At 39.8% G+C, this 21,674-nt stretch overlaps 1 protein-coding gene and 1 long non-coding RNA gene across 10 annotated transcripts in view; one reads left to right on the top strand and one right to left on the bottom strand.

Annotated features, from left to right (window-relative positions):
* The window catches only part of Slc40a1 (solute carrier family 40 member 1), a 108,104-nt gene that overhangs the window by 74,197 nt on the left and 12,233 nt on the right, over positions 1 to 21,674 (top strand). Inside the window, exons 2-6 of one of the 9 annotated variants that reach the window (XM_087564638.1) lie at positions 13,494 to 13,578; positions 14,966 to 15,054; positions 16,073 to 16,260; positions 16,687 to 16,754; positions 20,526 to 20,685. In XM_087564638.1, the coding sequence (XP_087420764.1) occupies positions 16,218 to 16,260; positions 16,687 to 16,754; positions 20,526 to 20,685 (271 nt within the window). In that variant the 5' untranslated portion in view covers positions 13,494 to 13,578; positions 14,966 to 15,054; positions 16,073 to 16,217. 9 annotated transcript variants of the gene reach the window in all.
* LOC148003715 (uncharacterized) lies at positions 13,596 to 15,796 on the bottom strand. The gene is made up of 2 exons (XR_015629499.1): positions 15,522 to 15,796; positions 13,596 to 14,748 (listed from the first exon to the last, which is right to left on the bottom strand). It is a non-coding gene; the product is annotated as an uncharacterized LOC148003715 (long non-coding RNA).

The following is a 21,674-nucleotide window of genomic DNA, read 5'->3' as shown; positions in this document are numbered from 1 at the left end:
CTTAGGTGTGTCAATGCTCCTGGCAACTTGCTTTCAGCTCTGGCTGCAGGTAGAGACTGGAAGAAACCTCTCCCTTACTAGGTTCCTGTGTCCAGAGGGCTCTAGGCAGGTTCTTCTTGGGCCACGAATGTGAGCAGAAGTGGGGGTCTCCCCTGAGCTCTCAGGATTGTCCGCACTTCTGAGAGTCCAGCTTTCTCCTCCAAAGGATTTGGGTACAGAGAGGTGTGGGACCGGGTCAGCTCCAGGCACAGGCCTAGGCCTACATTTGTAAATCACTCTCTGTTAGCCAGTAGACCCTAGGTAAGGAAAGACCACTTTTTTGACTGCTTAGATCATTGTCTTGCTGTAATGTTTAAAGTTTGGTGCTGACAGCTGGAGATTTAAATTTTTAGTATTTTATTTACCTATTTATCAAGATTACATATTAATAAAGACATAATAAAATTTTTTTTAATTTAAAATGTCCTAGCCTTATAAACCTGAATATTTTAAATGCCATCCTGTCTTTTAAAATCCAGTTTCAGGTGTATATTCCTGAATAATAAAAATAATAATTTTTTTCTTGAGAGTGAAGATGTATGGTGCAATGACACTTTTCACAAGGCAGTACCAAGTTCTAACAGTGCAAACAATTCAGTGCTCAATGTAAGGGACTCATTTATCTTTCTGGATTTTTCCTAGGAACCCCTGTCACTCTCTGGTCCCATCCTCTGCCTTCTATATCTCAATCAGCTACATTTTTATTGTTGCTGGTGTTATTTTTTTTGGTGATTATTATATGACATGGGCATCTACAACATGTCCCCTGTGACATATTGACAAGTCACCATATGGGTGACTCTTATTTAACAAAATTTTGCTGCCAACAAGGTACACTCTTGTATGTGAACACATGGAGGTGCAGTTCGAATACCTCACTCTCTTAGAGTTTCACTGCAGTGAAGGGACACCATGACCATAACCATAGCAAAGGAAAACATTTAATGAAAGCTGGTTTCCAGTTTCAGGGATTTAGTCCATTATCTTCAGGGTGAGAAGGATGGCAGCATGCAGGCAGACACGTGCTAGAGAAGAAGCTGGGAGTTCTACATCTTGATCCTGAGGCAGTAGAAGGAAACTGTGTGTCACACTGAGTGTACCTGGAGCATATATGAAACCTCAAGGCTTACCTTAGTGCCACACCTCCTCCAACAAAGGCACACCTACTCCATCCAGGCCACACTATCCAGTTGTGCCACTCACTATGGGCCAAGTGTTTAAACACATGTGTCTCTGGGCATCATATCTATTCAAACCACCACACCCATTAAACAACCATTGTTTAAAAATCCTGTTTCATAAACCTTGTTTTTAAGACAGGAGTTATCATACAGAAATATATTCCAATTCAAAGTATCTTGAAGACCTATTATTGTCTCCTTGGTTGGCCCACACCACATGATTACCTTAATCAAGATGGTGGTAGAGCCATATGGCATCTTTCATCTCCAACCCCAACAAAGATGGCTTCCAGTCACATGTCTGCCTAGGGATGGTTATAAGGATATAAGGTGTTGTTTATATCCCAAAATGGAATCATGTCCTATGTTATAAGACTTAAATTAACTTTTGAGATATAAAAAATCCATATAATAATTAGGCAATTAAATGGGTCCAATAATTTCTCTGGCTGTTTTGCTTTGCTCCTTTCTCTCTGTCACATCTCTTGACCCCAACACAGACTTTAAAAGCATGTCTGGGTCTGGGAAATGGAATGCCATAACCCAGTTCTACAGCAACAAAAACAACAGAAAGATACATACACATGGAAGGTGAATAATGCTTTACTCAATGATAACCTGCTCAAGGAAGAAATAAAGAAAGAAATTAAAGACTTTATAATTTAATGAAAGTAAAGGCACAATATACGCAAACTTATGGGGCACAATGAAAGCAGTGCCAAAAGAGAAACTCCTAGTTCTGAGTGCCTCCAAAAAGAAACTGGAGAGATCATACACTAGCAGGTTGACAGCATACCTGCAAGGTCTAGAACAAAAAGAAGCAAATATACCCAAGAGGAGTAGGCAGCAGGAAATAAACTCAGGACTGGAATGAACCAAGGAGAAACAAATGAACTATACGAAGAATCAACAAAAGAAGGAGCTGGGTCTTTGAGAAAAGCAACTAGATTGACAAACCTATAGCCAGACTAACCAGAGAGCACAGAGACAGTATCCAAATTATCAAAATCAAAAATGAAAAGGGAGAAATAACAACAGAATCTGAGGAAATTTAAAAAATCATCAGATCCTACTACAAAAGCCTATATTCAACAAAACTGAAAAATCTGGATGAAATAAACAATTTTCTAGACAGTTACCAGGTACCAAAGTTAAATGAGGATCAGATGAAATATCTAAACAGTTCCATAACTCCTAAAGAAATAGAAGCTGTCGTTAAAGGCTCCCAGCAAAAAATGGCCCAGGACCAGATAGGTTTATTACAGAATTCCATCAGACATTCAACAAAGACCTAATACCAATACTCTTCAAACTATTTCACAAAATGGAAACAGAAGGAAAACTACCTAGTTCGTTTTATGAAGCCACAGTTGTGCTAATGCCAAAACCACACAAAGACCCAACAAAGAAAGAGAACTTCAGACCAATTTTCCTTATGAATATCAATGCAAAATTACGTTAAAAAAGTTCTCATAAACCAAATCCAAGAACACACAAAACAATCATCCATCATGATCAAGTAGGCTTCATCCCAGGGATGCAGAGATGATTCAATATACAGAAATCATCAATGTAGTCCACCACTTAAACAAATTCAAAGAAAAATATCATATGATCATTTCATCAGATGGTAAGAAAGCATTTGACAATATTCAACACCTCTTCCCAGTAAAAGTCTTGAAAAAAATCGGGAATTCCAGGCCCATATGTAAACATAATAAAAGCAATATACAGCAAACCAGTAGCCAACATCAAACTAAGTGGAGAGAAACTTGAAGCAATCCCACTAAAATCAGGGACTAGACAAGGCTGCCCACTCTCTTCCTATCTATTCAATATAGTACTTGACGTTCTTCTAGCTAGAATAATTAGACAACAAATGACCATCAGTGGGATACAACTGGAAAGAAGGAAGTCAAAATATCACTATTTTCAGATGCTATGATAGTAAATTTTAATGACCCCAAAAATTCCACCAGAGAACTCCTACAGGTGATAAACAACTTCAGCAAAGTAGCTGGATATAAAATTAACTCAAATAAATCAGTAGTCTTCCTCTACTCAAAGGACAAACATGCTGAGAAAGAAATTAGGAAAATGATACCCTTTACAATAATCACAAGTAATATAAAATATCTTGGGGTGACTCTAACCAAAAAAGTGAAAAATCTGTATGACAAGAACTGAAGTCTCGGAAGAAGGAAATTGAAGATCTCAGAAGATGGAAAGATTTCCCATGCTCATGGATTGGCATTATTAATATAGTAAAAAATGACCATCTTGCCAAAAGCAATCTACAGATTCAATGCAATCCCCTCAAAATTCCAAACCAATTCTTCATAGATTTAGACAGAACATTTTGCAAATTCATCTGGAATAACAAAAAACCCAGGGTAGTTAAAACTATCCTCAACAATAAAAGGACTTCTGGAGGAATCACTATCCCTGAACTCAAGCAGTATTACAGAGCAGTAGTGATAAAAACTGTATGGTATTGGTACAGAGACAGGCAGATAGACCAGTGGAATAGAATTGAAGACCCAGAAATGAACCCACACACCTATGGTCACTTGATCTTTGACAAAGAAGCTAACCCCATCCAGTGGAAAAAAAGACAGCATTTTCAACAAATACTGCTGGTTCAATTGGAGATTGGCATGTAGAAAAATGCAAATTGGTCCATTCTTATCTCCCTGTACAAAGCTCAAGTCCACGTGGATAAAGTTCTTCCACATAAAATCAAATACACTGAATGTAATAAAAGAGAAAGTGGGGGAAAGTTTGAACACATAGGCACAGTGGAAAATTTCCTGAACAGAACACCAGTGGTTTATGTTCTATGATCAAGAATGGACAAATGGGACCTCATAAAATTGCAAAGTTTTGTAATGCAAAGGATACTGTCAATAGGACAAAATGGCAATCAACAGATTGTGGAAAGATCTTACCAATCTTACATCTGATAAAGGCTAATATCCAATATATACAAAAAACTCAAGAAGTTAGACATCAGAGAGTCAAATAATCCTATTAAAGGTGTGGAACAGAGCTAAACAGAATTCTCAACTGAGGAATTTCAAATGGCCTAGAGGCATCTAAAGCAGTGTTCAACATCCTTAGTCAACAGGGAAATGCAAATCAAAACACTGGAGATTCCACCTCACACCAGTCAAATGAATAAAAGAAAAAGGCGGTGACAACAAAAGTTAGTTAGGATGAGGAGAAAGAGCAACATTCCTCCATTGTGGTTGAGATTGCAAGCTGATATAACCACTATGGAAATCAGTCTGGAGGTTCCCCAAAATACTGGACATAATGCTACCTGAGGACCCAGCTATACGACTCCTGGGCATATACCCTACATATGCTCCTACATATAGCAAAGACACAAGGTCCACTATGTTCATAGCAGTCTTATTTATAATAGCCAGAAGCTGGAAAGTATCCAGAGGTCCTTCAACAGAGGAGTGGATACAGAAAATTTGGTACATTTACAAAGAGGAGTACTACTCAGCTAGTAAAATCAATGACTTCTTAAAATGCACAGGCAAATGGATGGATCTAGAAAATATCATTCTGAGTGAGGCAACTCAATCACAAAAGAAAACACATGGTATGTGTACTCAGTGATAAATGGATATAAGGCGAAGAGCTTGGAATACCCACAGTACAACCCATGAACCACATGAAGCTCAAGAGGAAGGAAGACCAACGTTTGAATGCTTTAGTCCTACTTTGAAGGGGGAACAAAAAATCAAGGGAAGTAGAGGGTGGGTGGGACTTGGGAGGAAGAAAGGAGGGGGAGGGGGAAAGAGGGCAGAATCAGGCATGGGAGGAGATGGAGGAGATGTTCAGAGGGTCAGGAAATTTAACGGAGTTGTGTAGCAATGGGGGAAGCAACCAGAGAGTTCCAGATGTTAGGAAAGCAAGCGCCTTCCTGGATTCCCTATGGGGATGACATTAGCTGAAATACTCCAAAATGGGGGGGGGGAGAACCTGTAGAGACCATATGCAGAGGTTAGGCATGGCCCCCTAGTTGAGGGGGCTACTCATCCATCTCCAAAATTTTAACCCAGAATTTTCCTGTCTAAAGGAAATACAGGGACAAAGATTGGAGCAGAGACTGAAGGAAAGGTCATCCAGAGACTGTCCCACCTGGTGATCCATCCCACATGCAAACACCAAACCAAGACACTTGCTGATACCAAGAAGTGCTTGCTGACAGGAGCCTGATACAGCTGTCTCTTGAAAGGCTCTGCCAGATCCTGAAGAATACAGATGCAGATTCTGGAAGCCAACCATTGGACTGACCAGAGGGACCCCAATGAAGGAGTTAGGGGATGGACTAAAGGAGCTGAAGGGGCCTTATCCAGCATCAGTGGGAGGAGAAGCCCTTGGTCCTGTGAACTCTTGATGTTCCAGCATAGAAGAATGCTAGGGCGATGAGGTGGGAGTGGGTGGGTGGGTGGGGAGGGAGCACCCTCATGGAAGCAGGCAATGGGGGATGGGATAGGGGATTTGCAGAGGGGAAATCAGGAAAGGGGATAACATTTGAAACATACATAAATAAATAAAATATCCAATTTAAAAAAAGAAAGAAAATATCAAGATAGATAGATGGCTTAGCAGTTGAAAGCACTGGTAGTGTTTTGACACCCATTATCGTCATGGTAACTCAGTACCATCTATAACGCCATCTCCAGGCAATCCAATGCTTTCTTCTGGCCTCTAGGGGCTTGAGACATGTGTGTGGTACATAGAAATATATGCAGCAAAGCGCCCATACATACACACAAAATACTATATATTACATTATTTGATTGTAAGTAAATATATAGTATAGGTAATATTATTTCATTAAAATTAATAACTTATATACACACATGCATGGTACATGTGTGCATATATATATATATGTATATATGTGTGTGTGTGTGTGTGTGTGTGTGTGTGTGTGTGTATGTAATCAAAACTTACCAAAGAACCCAGTAACTTAGTTAATCATCCTCCACAACCAGCCAGAGAAAGCTGCCACTGCTTGATCATCAGTTAATGGAGAGATGCTTCTCTTCATTTCATGGCAACCAAGGATGTAACACTATCACATGTAATATAGAAAGAATATTTTGGGTGGGGTTGTCATATTTTGCAAACCTTTTACATTTTCCCAACTCCAATAACTAGGAAACTGTAAGGGTAACGCCCATCCTGCCTTCTGTGGAATTGTTCCAATGTCACCAGGAAAATCTCTTATCCTGTAAACTACACTTTCCTAACTTCATAAATGCTTAATATTTACTAGAATCATAAAACAAGTTATTTTACGACAATGAATTGCCTTGTAGATACAAGTTCTCAAAAATGTAAAATATCTACTCCTAAGAATTTAGTCTTATGCTTTTATGACATTAATTTAATATGTGAACTTAACTGTTATTGTATTACCTGGTGTGTATATATGTGTGCCTTCATGTGTGTGTGTGTGTGTGTGTGTGTGTGTGTATGTGTGTGTGTGAGAGAGAGTGTGTGTGAGAGTGTGTGAGTGTGTGTGAGTGTGTGTGTGAGTGAGTGAGTGTGTGTGTGTGTGTGTGTGTGTGTGTGTGTGTGTGTGTGTGATGGTGACTTCCTAGTCGCCCCGGTTGTCTCCTCAGCCTACTACATATCTGTGAGTATAATTGTGCATACCATGTCTAGTTATTTGTTAGCTGTAGTTTAGGGGAGAAATGAGGTGAATGTTTTTGAAAGTTGTATTTACTCTAATGCAGGAATATCTTTAAAATGCTACAAATACATTTAGAGGCATAACTACTATTAAGAATGGAAAAATATTTAAATTTTTATCAAAATTTTAAAAATGTATGTCACATTTCAGAGATCAAGTCCTGTCTTTGGAGGGAATTTTCCTGTGAGACATCCTTACATAAGGACATACAGACAGCTTTCCTTGTTTTGATATTGTGTTCCTATCATTTGGAAAGATATGCTTAAAAGCATCAGAATCCTATCCTTATTCTTCCTAAAGAATTGGTCACCCCGTCTTTAATTTCACAGCCACAGGATTTCAGTGGCATGGTTTTCTTGACTTGGGAGTTAACAGCATTGTGATGCTTGATGGATATTTTGTCTCAGAGTTAATGCAGACAGTGTCTAAAAGGAAGTTTATGTGTACAATGTCCAAAAGGAAGTTTATCAGAAAGATGTTCAGACCAGTGATCTAAGTACACCTCTAAAATGGTTAGCACTCCCATGTGTGCTATAGTGTCCATTTATACCTGTGACTAGAGTTTTATGTAGTCGTATAGCCAAACTGTCTTTGTACAGGTGTGCATAGGACAGAATTAGAAGCATTTGCTAATTTGTTCTATATGAAGGCACTAGATAATCAGATCGTGTGGTATATTTAGAGTGTTTCTGACATGTTTATGTTCATGATGCTTTTACAGACAGGTACAGCCTCTGAGGCAGTTGAGACATATGGCCTTGGGGAGTTGGGCAGTCTCTGAAACCTGAGAACAAGAGAAACCAAAGGAGTCATTGAGATAAAGAGCATGGGTGGGCTGCAAAGAGAAAAGGTGATAGATTTTTCCAGGGGCCATAGCACAATTAAATAAGAAGAAACCAATTTAATATGGTTCATTTCAGTGAGAGATTATTTCTCAAACCCCCTATCACCAGCTCCTTAAGCACCAGTATAGGTGCATCACTGATGAAGGAATGCATTTAACCGGCCGTCATTATAGTCTTGTCTGAGTTGGTCAGCTGCTTGTAAAAGGAGACTGTTTTTGAAGCTGTGCAAAAGGGACTCCTGCCACCCAATTAAGAGACTTCCCTAATTCAGTTCACCCGACACTCAACTTTAGCTCAGAAGATCTGCTCTTTGAGGAGCCTGACACACAGTTAGTCAGTACTCTTGACCAGCTCACATTCGCTTTAAAGGCAATAGTGTGTGGATATAAAAGAGAAAAACAAATTAGACACGTCTAAAGTAATTGGTACTGAGAAGAAACAACCACACTCCTGTAATGATACCTTCCTTACATCCTCATAAGCCTAAAATTATAGTGTAGGTATTTTTCGTTTGCTATGATAAATTAGTCAAAACATTAATGTTTTCCACTATGACTTCTTAGGATTGCATTATTATTGTTGTTTTTACCCCAAAGGACAAGTGTATCTTAGTGCTGAGGAGAACATAAGCACATCTTGTGACCACAAGAAATGAGTTGCTGTGCTGCAGCTCAGTAGTCAGTCATTGAACGTGTCAAAGAAAGGGGTGGACATGGAGAGGGAGGAGAGCTGAGGGAGGATCAGGGAAACCTCGGGGAATAATCACCAAGGAAGTTGACAGCGAATGTAACTGGGCTGCCTAAACCAAATGCAATCTAAAGGCCTTCTTCCAGGTTGATAACCCTAGAAAAGCTTTTTGTCAGCCATACCAACACACTCCTCCTATCTTTGGTCTTTCTGTAGGTATCTCCGTACGTGGTGCTGTTCAGGTGATAAATCCTCCAATATTTAATCTGTTGTTACTTTAAAGATGACATCAGATTAAGCAACTCAAAAGCAATCAACGTAAGTGCAGAAGTCCTAAGAGTTATCTCGTTCTGGGTGATAATATTGTCTCAGATTATATGTGGACTCTGCAAATAAGTAAAAGTCCCAAGCCACCTTCATGAATGCCTTCAATTTCCCCAGAGGCAGAATATCAGAATCACTTTAATACAAAATCAAAATTGTTGAGCTATTATCAATCATCAGTAAAAGAATGCTGACCCACATAGTAGGAAAACATTAAATTTCTTCAAATTTATTATCGTGACCTTAAGTTTTATTTTTAAAGTCTAATGGTATTGTATGAAGAAAACATACAACTGAGCATAAGTGACATACAGGAAAGCCTCAGAATGTTTAAATTACTCTTTTTGTTTTAGTTGTAAGTGATATGTGATCTCTAGAGAAATAATATGTGCTCATTATATAGAAAAATTATGAGTAAAATATATATTACTGTACTATTGAGTCATGATCAATATCATATTAGTTTCCCAAAGATGCCAAACTTCTTTTTAGCCATGGTTTAACTTTGTTCCCTGATTCCTAATCTGAAGCTTGGCCACACCATGTTCACTATCCTTCCTTCAAGCCCACTCTGATTCATTTCATCTTCAGTTTACTAAGTCTCCTTAAGTCAGTTCAAATCCAAGCACCCTTTATCACCAGCTGCAACACAAAACCTTCCCTACCACCAGAGGGAAACATATACACACAGTACACACTGTCCGAGTGTGTGTGCATGTGTCTGAGAGTACATGTGCATTTGTGTGTGTGTGTATGTATGTGTGCGTGAGTATGTGTGAGTGTGTGTGTATGTTTTTGTGTGTGTGTGTGTTTTTCTGTGTGTGTGTTTGTGTATGTGTGTGTTTGTATATGTGTGTGTATGTGTGTGTGTTTGTGTGTATGTGTGAGTGTGTGTCTGTGTGTATCTGTGTGTGTATGTGTGTATGTATGTGTGTATATGTGTGTGTATGTGTGTGAGTGTATGTATGTGTGTGTGAGTGTGTGTATGTGTGTGTGAGTGTGTGAGTGTGTGTGTATGTGTGTGTTTGTGTGTGTATGTGTGAGTGTGTGTGTCTGTGTGTAAATGTGTGTATGTATGTGTGTGTATGTGTGTGAGTGTATGTATGTGTGTGTGAGTGTGTGTGTATGTGTGTGTGAGTGTGTGTGTGAGTGTGTGTGTTTGTGTGTGAGTATGTGTGAGTGTATGTGTGTGTATGTGTGTGAGTGTGTATGTGTGTGAGTGTGTGTGTGTGTGTCTGTGTGTGTTTTTGTGTGTGTGTTTGTGTATGTGTGTGTGTATGTGTGTGAGTGTATGTGTGTATGTGTGTGTTAGTGTGTGTGTGAGTGTGTGTCTGTGTGTGTTTTTTTGTGTGTGTGTTTGTGTATGTGTGTATGTGTGTGTATGTGTGTGTTTGTGTGTGTCTGTGTGAGTGTGTGTATGTGTGTGTGAGTGTGAGTGTGTTTGTGTGTGTGTGTGTGTGTGTTTGTGTGTGTGTGTAGGCAATGGATGGAGTCTAGAAGTGGTTTGTTGTGTGCTTCCTGCAATAAAAGAATGGTTATTAGAGGTAAGAAAACAGAAAGACATTAAAATGAAAAGAAACTATGTACATTTCTCTGTAAAGCATTTATGCTTTATTATATGAAAAATTATCCTTAAAATCATATTTCTATTTTAGTATAAAAAGTACATCTTCTAAACATAGTAAGTCTGTATCTAATATGGTTTTATCAACAATTTTAAAAGAACCATTCTGATATTGCATAATCTATCCCTACAGTGGCCCCTTTAAAAATTCCATTTAATCCCCTCTTCAGTGCCAAGAAATTCTGGAATTTTGACTATTTTAAAGACATTTTTAATCGGTCTTCAACTCCTACATCTTCGGTATAAAAAAAAATGGATTTTCCTCAAACATCTCCATTTCTCTATGTCTGAAAATACAAACCTCAAGCCAAGCAATGATGCTACACACTTTTAATCCCAGCACTGAAAGGGTAGAGAGAGGCAGTTGAGTCTTTGAGTTCAAGACCAGCCTGGTTTACACAGCTACTTCTAGGACAGCCAGGGTTACTCATAGAAACTGCCGGGAAAAAACCAAAACCCAAGTCAAACCAACCAACCACTAACCAACCAAAACTAAAAAAATCAAAACCCAAACCGTGTTATTTAATCTATTTTAGAGTTGCAGCAGCTAGGAAAGGGGCCCACTGTCACCTGCATGTAGGCTGCAGGTCCCATGCCCAGGAAGGTCTGCTGCAGCTTCTAGTACTGAGGTGTCTGCCCAGCTGGGCTGTGGTGGCACAGACCTGTAATCCCAGGGGCAGAGAGATCCCTGTGAGTTGGAAGTCAGGTTGGTCTACAGAACAAGTTCAAGGTCAGCCAAGGCTAGACTTGAAAAAAGAAAAAAAGCTTGACTTGAGAAAAAGAAAAAGAAAAAACTGTCTCTGCTCCAGATGGAGGTCTGTCATTATTTTATCCCAGCAGCTGGTATTTTGTTTGTTTGTTCATTTGTTTGTTTGTTGTTTTTAACTTTCATTATGTTTTTTTGTTGTCCCTCAACTGTCAAAGCAGTTCCTTCTAAGGCCCCATTGTTGCCTGATTTTGTGGTGTTTTTGCGTTGCTTGATTGACTTACTTGTGGTTATTGACTTGTCCTGTTCTACTCTTGTTCACTGATAAGGGGCACAATGGGAAAGCAGCCACCCCTGGCATCCTAATCAGCCTCTCTTCTATCTTCACTTGAGTGACTGAGTGAGTTATTTAACTTCTATTTGCAAGTGGGATAAAGACAGAATTATTTCACAGGGTGTTGAGAAGAACCACGATAGTAACATCTGGTAAGTGCCTGTCTTCTACCTGCCATTTGGGTAGTTCTAGAGCCTTTTGTTTTGCACGTTGCTCAATGCAAGATAACACTAATGGAGTGTTTCTGAGGGACATTTCTGGGCGAGGCTTTCTTTCGAAATGTTGGAATAATTTCAGCAGTGATTTCAAATCCTATGGGACTAAAGGGTTTTGTCCAGATCATGTGTAAAGGCCCTTTTGTTTTCTCCTTAAAGAGCCTTAACCACAGTAATGTCTGTGTAAGCAAAACTCAAGGGTCTAAGATTAGGGAAATGCCCAAGGTTTTCACAGCCATGGAATGACATTATCTCCTCGGTGACATGTAATGATAATCTGTCATTTTATGAGATTTGGTAACAAAAATAAAAATAAGCAATATAAAAGTAATATTTACTGAAATAAAACAAAACATACAAAATCAAGAACAGGTATAGTGCCCATACCAGGAAAGGCCTTGAGGCAGTCATTTGGTCCCTCCTGCACTGAACCTGGAACTGTGTCCTAAGTAGAACATTTTTACCTTTTGCCTAGAATGCAAACTTTGTGGCTAGAAATTTCTGGCCATCTTAGTAGGAATTAGCTTCAAGGGGTTTCTTAGAAACAGGTATGCCGTCAGGTATGTCTGAGGCAGATGACTTGAGTGGGTGTGTGCACTGAGAACTCTTCACACATCTGAGATGTATACACTCTTCTCTGTGAGGGCTGCAAGCAACAGAAAAACCAAATGAACAGGACCTCGTAGCTGAGGCCTGTCTGTCTGCATAAGCCCTAGGAAGGCAAGGCTGAGTGAGGTCTTTAGGGTTGTGGTCAGTAAGCATCCAGCTTTGATGTTTAGGTGGAAACAAACAACAAAGGAATAGACTCTATATCATAACAGAGAGGTAGGTTAGATAGAAAGGACCTATGCCAAAAGTTAAGAGACCAAACTATTTACTAAGTGAAAATCACATGTATTTTCTGGCTATATATTGAGAAAATTAAACAATGAACACAGCTCTCTGTTTTAGTTTCCAATATGATGTGTAAGACTTGATTTCTGTTTTCTTCTTTCTACATATCTGTTCTACATCAATCCCAGTTCACACTGATTTGGGAAAATAGCAAACTTTCCTTTTAAGAGCACTGTCTTATTTTTTTTAATTGAGGTTAAAAAAATCATGTAAAATGAAATTCATTGTTTATGTCATTTTAATATAGTTTTGACACTTTAGATAAATTCACAACGTTGCACCATCACCATTGGCAAGATGTCCATTATTTCAAAAAATGCCAGGTGCCTTATAATTACCTATTCTTCCCAGACCCTGAAGACAACTATGAGCTATGAATACTATATATTTATTAGATAACACACATACATATATGTTTTATATTATATATTAGGTAAATGTTATATAGCATACATTTTTATGTAATATATTTATATATAAAATATATGGATAATATAATATATAGTGTAGTATAGTATATATAATATAATATAGATAATGCATATTACATATTAAATATATAATTTTGGAATATTATGCATTCCTTTTTTAAAGCTTGAGATGTATGAGGAGAATGGAGGAGAGGTCATGTATTTATAAAAAGTTTGTCAAGGTCGAATCTCTTGGGATACTCAACCACACTGAAGAGTTATGAGGATGCTCATCTTTCTGTCCATTGTCTATGACTTGAAGTAAGAACCTGAACTTGAATTTCTTAAGAGTCCACTCAGTTGGAAGCTTACAGAAACGTCAGATAGTCTTGACAGGCCCTTGAACAGAATCGTGGCTTTGGATCCGATTGGAGCTCTGTCCTCAGATCTAAGGCTTCCTGTAATAGCTGGTGATAACCCCACTGTGTTGTTTCCTTTTCATTTGTCTTCAGGGCTGTGGAGCAGTGACCATTCCCTGTGTGGTTTTTGTTCTGGAGAGCTGCTCAGAGGCAGAAGGGGCAACTGAGGGCCCTGGAGGTAAGTAAAAACACAACTTGAAAAGAATAAGCCCCCTTTATTTCCCAACCATAAATGTGTATTAACAGCTTTCAATCAGAGTACATTTTATTCTGGCTGAAAGATTTAAAAGGTTCTTTAAAAACTAACAGAGTTTTAAACAGCTCAATAGTGACGTGTGCCTGTCATTCCAATACTGGGGAAGCTGAGGTAGGAGGATGGTGATTCCAAAGCCAGTATGCGTAACTTAGATTCTGTCTGTCTCATAAATACTATGTTGAAAAGAACTGAGAAATAGTTTTTTTGGGCACTTAATTTTTGTTTTTGAAAACTGGCTTAAAACATGCATGACTTGTTTAGTTATGACTAAGTTGACAAGAAAGTTATATATTTTCTGTCCTGAGGAACAACATTGCTTTTGGATGAAATTTTACTTCTCAGTCAGTCAGATGTTTCTTTGGAGGGAGGAAGAGCCACCGATGTCTTGTGACTCAGCTCTGCTTTCTAATCTGGAACGTCAAGGCCAGGAAACTGTCACTTGTGTACTCCAAGTGTTTTGAGAATTTTTATTCCATTTTCTATTTTAATTTCTTCTGTGTCATGAGCTTCAACAGTACACTCATTCCCAATGACTAGGATAGGAGCCCTGGCCAAGGCTCAAACGCTGCACACGTTTGCTGTCTGTGAATCTTGCTTACTTGAGGTTTGCTTCACTGTAGCTCCCACCTGTTCTTACCCCTCAGGAGTTTTGGCTTCTGAGGACTCCTTGGTGACAATGGGGAACAGAAGCTCCACATCACACTTTGAAGCACACATCAACTGAGCTCCTGTTTCTGAGTCTTCTGATTAGAGGTTGGGGATAGCTCTTAAAGCTCACAGTACTTAATGCAAAGGACATGGAGGTCCTGTTTTTGGCACACAGTGATATATGTGCAGGGAATCAGGAAGGTTTGTGTTTTGAAGATTAACACACTTTAGAAAGAAAGAAAGAAAGGAAGGAAGGAAGGAAGGAAGGAAGGAAGGAAGGAAGGAAGAAAGAAAGAAAGAAAGAAAGAAAGAAAGAAAGAAAGAATTGTCACAATTTGCTAGATGATCCATTCCTAAGTACCTCGTGGAAGCACTCTTTAGATTTCCTTCAAAGGCATTTGGATATACTACTCCATTTTGTCACTTCAGCAGACATAACTGAACCTGTGATAGAGAAGAAAGGACTTAAAAGTTTTGTGGGAAAAGAGAGAGAAGGGTTTGCAAAGGACAAAAAGCGGTTACAGCAGTAAACCCCTATCTCTGTTCTGCAGACCTCATCCCAACGAATCCAGTTGCACCCCGCCCGCAAAGACCTTTGGGGCTTCTGATAGAGAGTCCAGATACAAGACCTGTGCTCATGAGTGGCTCTGTTCATTACCAGGTGTCATTCTGGCAGTGCTTCAAGCGTGCAAGTTGGTTGGAGTTTCAATGTTGAGGATCACTCTTGAGGTGTTGACAGAACTGACAAAGGTAAGCTAAGGGTCCACTGGACCCTAGAAACAGGTACGCCCTGGGGTCATTAGAGGCTCACACCTGGCGCTTTTTCCTTTAGTTATTTTTACCTGTCCCTCCAGGAGGCTACCAAAAGGGCTTTATCTGTACCGGGCCAGACCCAGGGTCCCAACTGGGACAACCGGTATTCCTGGTAACTGCCTGTCAGCACCTGGGGCCTGTGGAGTAGCCAAAGAGGCAGGAGCGTCTGGGGTTAGAACCCAGAGGGAAAGGACAGTGAAGGGTGCTGCCTCCTTGCAGTGCTTGTAGAACAGAAGGCGGCTCGCGTTCGATCACTGGGGTGCGCAGGGCTGCACTGTGATCTTTGAGCCCCTTTCCTGAGCTTTGATTCGGCAGCTTTGAGAGAAGGCCCTCTCCACAGCCCGGAGAAGGAAAACATTCTGCGCCGCAGGCAGACCGGACACGGCTTGTATTTACTTAGCTACCTGCATTCCGAAGTGTAGCTGTGGGTGGGAGGCTCCTTTTTTCCGCGCCAGCTCCCGCTGAGCTTTGCCTAGGGACTGTGGGTCAATCTAGTGGCCTGAGAGAAGAGCTTCTTCCCTCTAGCACCTGCCAATCGGCTTTGTGCAAAATGTCTCTGCGGTGTCCCCTCGGGGTCCGCACACAATCCCCTTCCTACTGTGCGGGCCACTTCTCGGGTTTCTCCTGCGGTAGCTCAGCCGGATCGCTGGTTGTTCGCGCCTCCTGGGAGGGCGGCGGGAGCACAGCTGGCGGGGACCTGGACGTCCAGCCGGGAGGGGCGGTCCCGGCGCTCGCGAGCTCCGCCCACGGCTCCCTATAAGCCGCTGCCCTTCCCTCGGCGGCGGCGGCGGCGGCGGCGGCGGCGAGAGCAGGCTTAGGGTCTACTGCGGCCGGTGGACCCTCCAACCCGCTTCCATAAGGCTTTAGCTTTCCAACTTCAGCTACAGTGTTAGCTAAGTTTGGAAAGAAGACATAAAGAAGACCCCGGTGGCAGCTTTGCTGTTCTTTGCCTTAGTTGTCCTTTGGGGTCTTTCGGCACAAGGCTGCTGTGCTTATAGCCGTGCTATCTCCGGTTCCTCACACTCCTGTGAAGAAGCCCCTGGGCAAGAGCAGCTAAAGCTACTAGCATCCGAACAAACAAGGGGAGAGCGTCTGGTGCCATGACCAAGTCAAGAGATCAGACCCATCAGGAAGGATGCTGTGGTGAGTTGAGAAATCGAATGCTTCAAGTGGGGGAATGCAGGTGGGGATAGGGAGATACAGTTCCATGAGGGTTGGCTTAGGTTTTGATGGAGGTTCAAGAAGAATGTAAACTCAAAGTCCGAATAAAAGAGTAAGGCAAGGGTAAGCATAGAGCAACCCGGGCAGGGTGAAATTCCTTGCATTAAAAACAAACCCCACTGAAGTTAAGGAATGTCGAAACAAGAGTTTCTTCACTGCCTGAAGTTGGGGCGGTTATTGACCAAGAGGCAACGCAGAATCTGTGTGGATGGTATTAGGTAAACTGAATGCATCAGTCTGTAAGTGACCTGATAAAAGTCACACATAATTAAGACCAAAAGCAAATTCTAATCTGAGCCCATTGAAGTGCTTAAACATGTTTTTAACTTGTTCTCTGTGCCTTTATAGGATCTTTAGCAAACTACCTGACCTCAGCAAAATTCCTCCTCTACCTTGGCCACTCTCTCTCCACTTGGGTAAGTGAGAATGCACACAGTTCTTGAGGCACTCATTGTTGCACAAGCTGTTGTTTACTTTCCTCAGAGACAGTTGTATTAGAGAACTTGCAGTTTTGTCATTCAGTTAAGTAAATAAATCTTCCTAAAACACATGTTTCAACAAAAACATTGTTTTCTTCAAAGATGTTTCCCACGAGTGTTAGTAAATTTTACTTAACAGTGAAATTCTAAAGCTTTACGTGGACTGACAATTGTTTGAAACAAGATCCACAAGGACAGGAAACTTGAATAGTTACTAGTGTTGGTAAATTCTAATTGGGCCTCCTTGGAAAGGCATTTCATGGGCCCTCTTGGGTTAACAACTGGTACTGGCATGCAGCATTCTGGAAACAGTAGAAGGGTAGACAGTTGAACACTGGCATATTAGGATTACATTATTACTATAAGATGAGTTTAAGTATACCTAACCGAAGATCAAACATCGAAATGATAACAATTCTGATCTTCAAAGCTGTTATCTGTGGCAACTTAATTTGTGGGTAGTGTGAGCTGTGTTAAAAGCCACCACCCAATGGAAATTAGCTATGGATTTCCAGTTTTCCCTTTGGCTTCCTATGTGGCTTTTGGAAAATGTTAGTCTTTCTGTTCCTCATCAGTTCTTCGAGATATTAGCATGCTGGCTGTGTTCAGTGGATAATTATTAGAAACTGTCAGGTTAAACAATCATTCTTGCTGCTTAAAAGCTACAATTCTAAACATATTCTGTGTATTACAAATAAGAAAAAAAGAATTTCAAAAGTATATTTTGAAGTACTAATTTCCTTTTAATGGGATCCCCTATTGATTTACCTATAAGATGTGAGTGGAAACCATCACATGAGGAAACGTATTCCCTATGCCCTTGGAAAATTATTAAGTTGGCTCTCTAAGGAATTGCTTTTTAGAGAAGTGAGCTGCCATCTTTCTGAATAAAAATAAAGGTATAAACAAAATGGAGTTAGGTGGAGTTTACTTTAGCAGCTGGAGAAAAGGTGAAAAAGCAAAGCAAAATAGTGAAGAACCCTTTCTACATCTGAACCAATAGTTTGTTCTTCCAATTTAATTTTATAATAAGCATTAAAAAGACCTGTAATAGAAGAGTTTCTGAAGTCCTCCTAGAAAACCAGGTGCCTCGATTCTAAACACTGATTAACTTCAAGGTTCATGTGACCTTTGGGTGACAGACTGGGCTTCAGTCTGTCCAGAAACAAGAGAGGAGCTATGTGTGTTCCAGGGCAATTTGAAGAAGATTTTTGTCAAGAAAATTTAAAGCAAGTACCAAAAGAAAAATGGAAGATGCTTGTTGCAACCTTATATAATAAATTGAGTAAATGGACAGGTCCTTGGGAGAGAGAGGGAGGGAAAGTAACCATAGTACCAGAAGCCTTATAAGGGTTAGTGGGATTTTACTCCTCACTCCAAAGGAATACAAGAGAGGAGGCAATTTTGTTCTATGTCCTTTGTCTCGTGTAGGTCACTCTGGTGTGTATGTGTATGAGTGTGTGTCTTACACATGTAAACTTATATTATTTAATTATATTTCTAGTTAATTATAATTTATAAATAAAATATTATATATACATTTTCCAGCGCTGTTAGCTCATGAGTCCTTAGATAACAGATATAGGAGCAGTTGGGCAGAAGATCCTCTCAAGTCAGGCTTCTGTTGATTTGTATGGTTTTGAATTCCCAACTTCCTTTCTACTAATGGGTCAATGCATTTTTACGCTACTATTGGAGTACAAAATAAGCAAGAACTAGATGCTTTGGTTAAGGCGTTACTAATTTAATTTAGTGTGGACTTTAAAAAGCGACAACAAAAACAGCAACGTAAAGCAAATGTACGGCGAAGAAAAGCAAGTTCCTCTGTTTACACCATGTCCGTCAGACTGTTGTCATTTAAGCCCAAGTGCTCTGTATTTTCAAGGGTTTACTTCTCTAGTCATAAAGGCCTCTGTCATGTAGAATGCCACCTGCCAGCCCTTCCCTGTGTTCCTTCTCTTCATAGCCTTTGCCACCACCTGCCCTGTGCTAGCTTTGCTTCCGTCCCTGTACATTGGAACACCAGCAGCATGAAAAACAGCCTGTGTGTTTTGTCTACTGCTGAAGTTTTGATGCCCACAGTAGCATTGGGCATGCATTGGAAAACCATCCTGTGGCCACTTATTAAGCAGATTAATTACTGAGCTTACTTATTCTCAGATCCAGCGTGGGGAGATAGGCATGTAAACAAATACCAAAGTATAGTGAGAGGTGCTTTTGTTTGGTGGGGAGGGCAGGAAATGGAGGCATGGAAGGGATGGGTGAGCTCTTAGTCCAGTGGTTCTCATCCTATGTGTCACACGTCCTTAGAGGGTTGAATCACCCTTTCAGAGGGGTCACCTAAGACCATCAGAAAACACAGATATTTACCTTATACTTTATGACAGTAGCAATATTACAGTTATGAAGTAGCAATGAAAATCTTATGTTGGGGTCACCACAACATGAGAAACTATTCAAGGGCCACAGCATTAGGAAGGTTGAGAACCGCTGACTCAGTCAACATCAACTTAGATGTTAGTCGGGTCTTGACATTTTTCTAAGGACGTAATTTGTCACTTCTTAAATTAGGATAGCCAGAGAAATTTCAACTTTTTTACCAAGATCTCAATCTTGTAATCAGCTTGAATTATATTTGGGAAGTGTATTATTCTTTAACCCAAGACTTCTCTACCTCTTCACTATTAATATTTGGGGTCTAGAAATTCTTTTATGGACTGATAGATGCCAAGAGTATTTACCTCTTTCAAGCTTCCTTCAGGCCTGGAGGATGTGATAACTCAAAGCATCTACAGACATTATTAGCAAATGATCCCTGAAGAATAGAATCATTCATAGTTGTGAATGGCATGCTTTTCATATTAGCACAAATCAATTTAAGTTTTGAATATTTCAGATTGTTACCTTAGTCTTATTAAAATTTAATAGCAGTTGGCTTCTCAATATAATAATTTTCTTCCAGCATAGGAAATTTATCGTGAGGATTTTGTGAGACTTTGGGAAGAGCTCAGAGTTGATGTGCTTTCACACAGGGTCAAATATGTAAGGAACTTGCTCTGTGAATTTAGTGATGATGTTGACAAGACATCGTCTGCCTTCATGTTAACCCATGACATTAAGGATGGAGCTTACAGTGTTTTAAAATGTCTATTTTAGACGTCTTAGACATTAACCGACTTGACTTATTTAAAAGTTGGTGTTAAATTTATACCACACTTTATACTAACTAATTGTAAAATTCATTATATGTTCTGAAACTATGTGGAAATATAGCCTTTTTTCTTTTTCAAAATTGACCTGTGTTAAAACATTAAAATGACTACTTATTTATTTCAACACCTTTGGTCTTATGGGATCAGACTTCCTCCTTCTGATTGTTCTGCTCTTGAGGACTTTGAAATTTACTTGTGAAACAGCAAATTGTTTTTTTTAAAAAATGAGAGACATGCAAATCCATCAGAGGCCACAGGGTCTGTTCAATCCGTTCGCATGTAAGGCAAACTAATGCCTATAAACTAATGAAGCTTGAATGTTTTCCATTGCGCTGGAATGAAGTTTTAGCATTAGGCAAGTATTCAATCCATAACTACTAACATGAAACGTCATCTGATATAGCCAGAAAGCACCCATTTGATAAGGAACAACTTCTTGAGAACAATATGCTACAAACTAAAAACATTTCAGCCAAACTTCTTTCTCTTGTTTAAGGGGGATCGGATGTGGCACTTTGCAGTGTCTGTGTTTCTGGTGGAACTCTACGGAAACAGCCTCCTCTTGACAGCTGTCTACGGGTTGGTGGTGGCAGGCTCTGTTCTGGTCCTGGGAGCCATCATTGGTGACTGGGTGGATAAGAATGCCAGACTTAAAGGTGAGTGCTGTTACATAACTAAGCCTGTACTCTCTAGACTAGACTGTGCTTCCCCTGGAATGGAGGGAATATCAGACTAAGAGAGAATCGATGTGATTAACTGACTCAGAGAAATCATTCACACAACACAATTGAAAGGCAGGGGGTTGGTGGTGACACCTGGATTCCAGGTCCCCAGGCTCCTGCACTAGCAGGAGTGTTAGGACACTGACCTAATAGATTTTCTTTCTTTTGGCAGTTTGTCAGTGTCAAATGTTAACAATTAACCCTGTAATCAATTTTTCTGGGAATCACGTTAAATATTAAAAGCGTGCTTCGTGCTGGCTCCCCTGTAACTATGAATTACACTAGAGGCTCTCCTGTCTGATGTTCCTGGGAACAGTTTGAAAGTCTCTCCTCTGGATTACTGTGCTACATATAAAGGGATGTGTAATGGGACTGAAAACTAAATAACTAAATACTGGTACAAGGGAGAATAACTATGTCTATACTGCAGACAGCTGAATTATAATTTTTAGGTTAAAAAGAAATTATATGCACATGTACTATGCATGTGTTGTACATGTATGATGAATTAACATTTATTCTAGGATATCAAGACATCTGTTTTATTTACAAGAGACTAAAATAAGTAAGCAATTTAGTTATCTAGAATATAAGAGAAATGTGGATAAGTTTTTGGAGCTTTGCTAATGCAAAGAACTGGCTAGGCCTCTCTGAAGACAGACATTGTTATAACTAGTTGTGTTCAGTTCAATATAACTGCTTCTAAATAGTCAATAGGACTATCAAATTCTAGGATTTGGTGTTATTAGTACAAAGATTCATCTGAGGATTTTCCTGTTTTGAGAATGAGCAGATCAGAACACATAGAGAAAAAATTTTCTTTATGTTGGAGGAAACCGAATTCTTTATATTATACACAGGGATATTATCCTTAGGATTTATTAACCATAAATTTGTTGAACATTGTAACTGTATGTTAGAGA

The sequence above is a fragment of the Rattus norvegicus genome, chromosome 9, assembly GCF_021556685.1.
Source record: "Rattus norvegicus strain SHRSP/BbbUtx chromosome 9, alternate assembly SHRSP_T2T, whole genome shotgun sequence".
NCBI lineage: Eukaryota > Metazoa > Chordata > Mammalia > Rodentia > Muridae > Rattus > Rattus norvegicus.
Note: the sequence above shows the minus strand (reverse complement) of the source record. Positions and strands in the feature narration are given on the sequence as shown.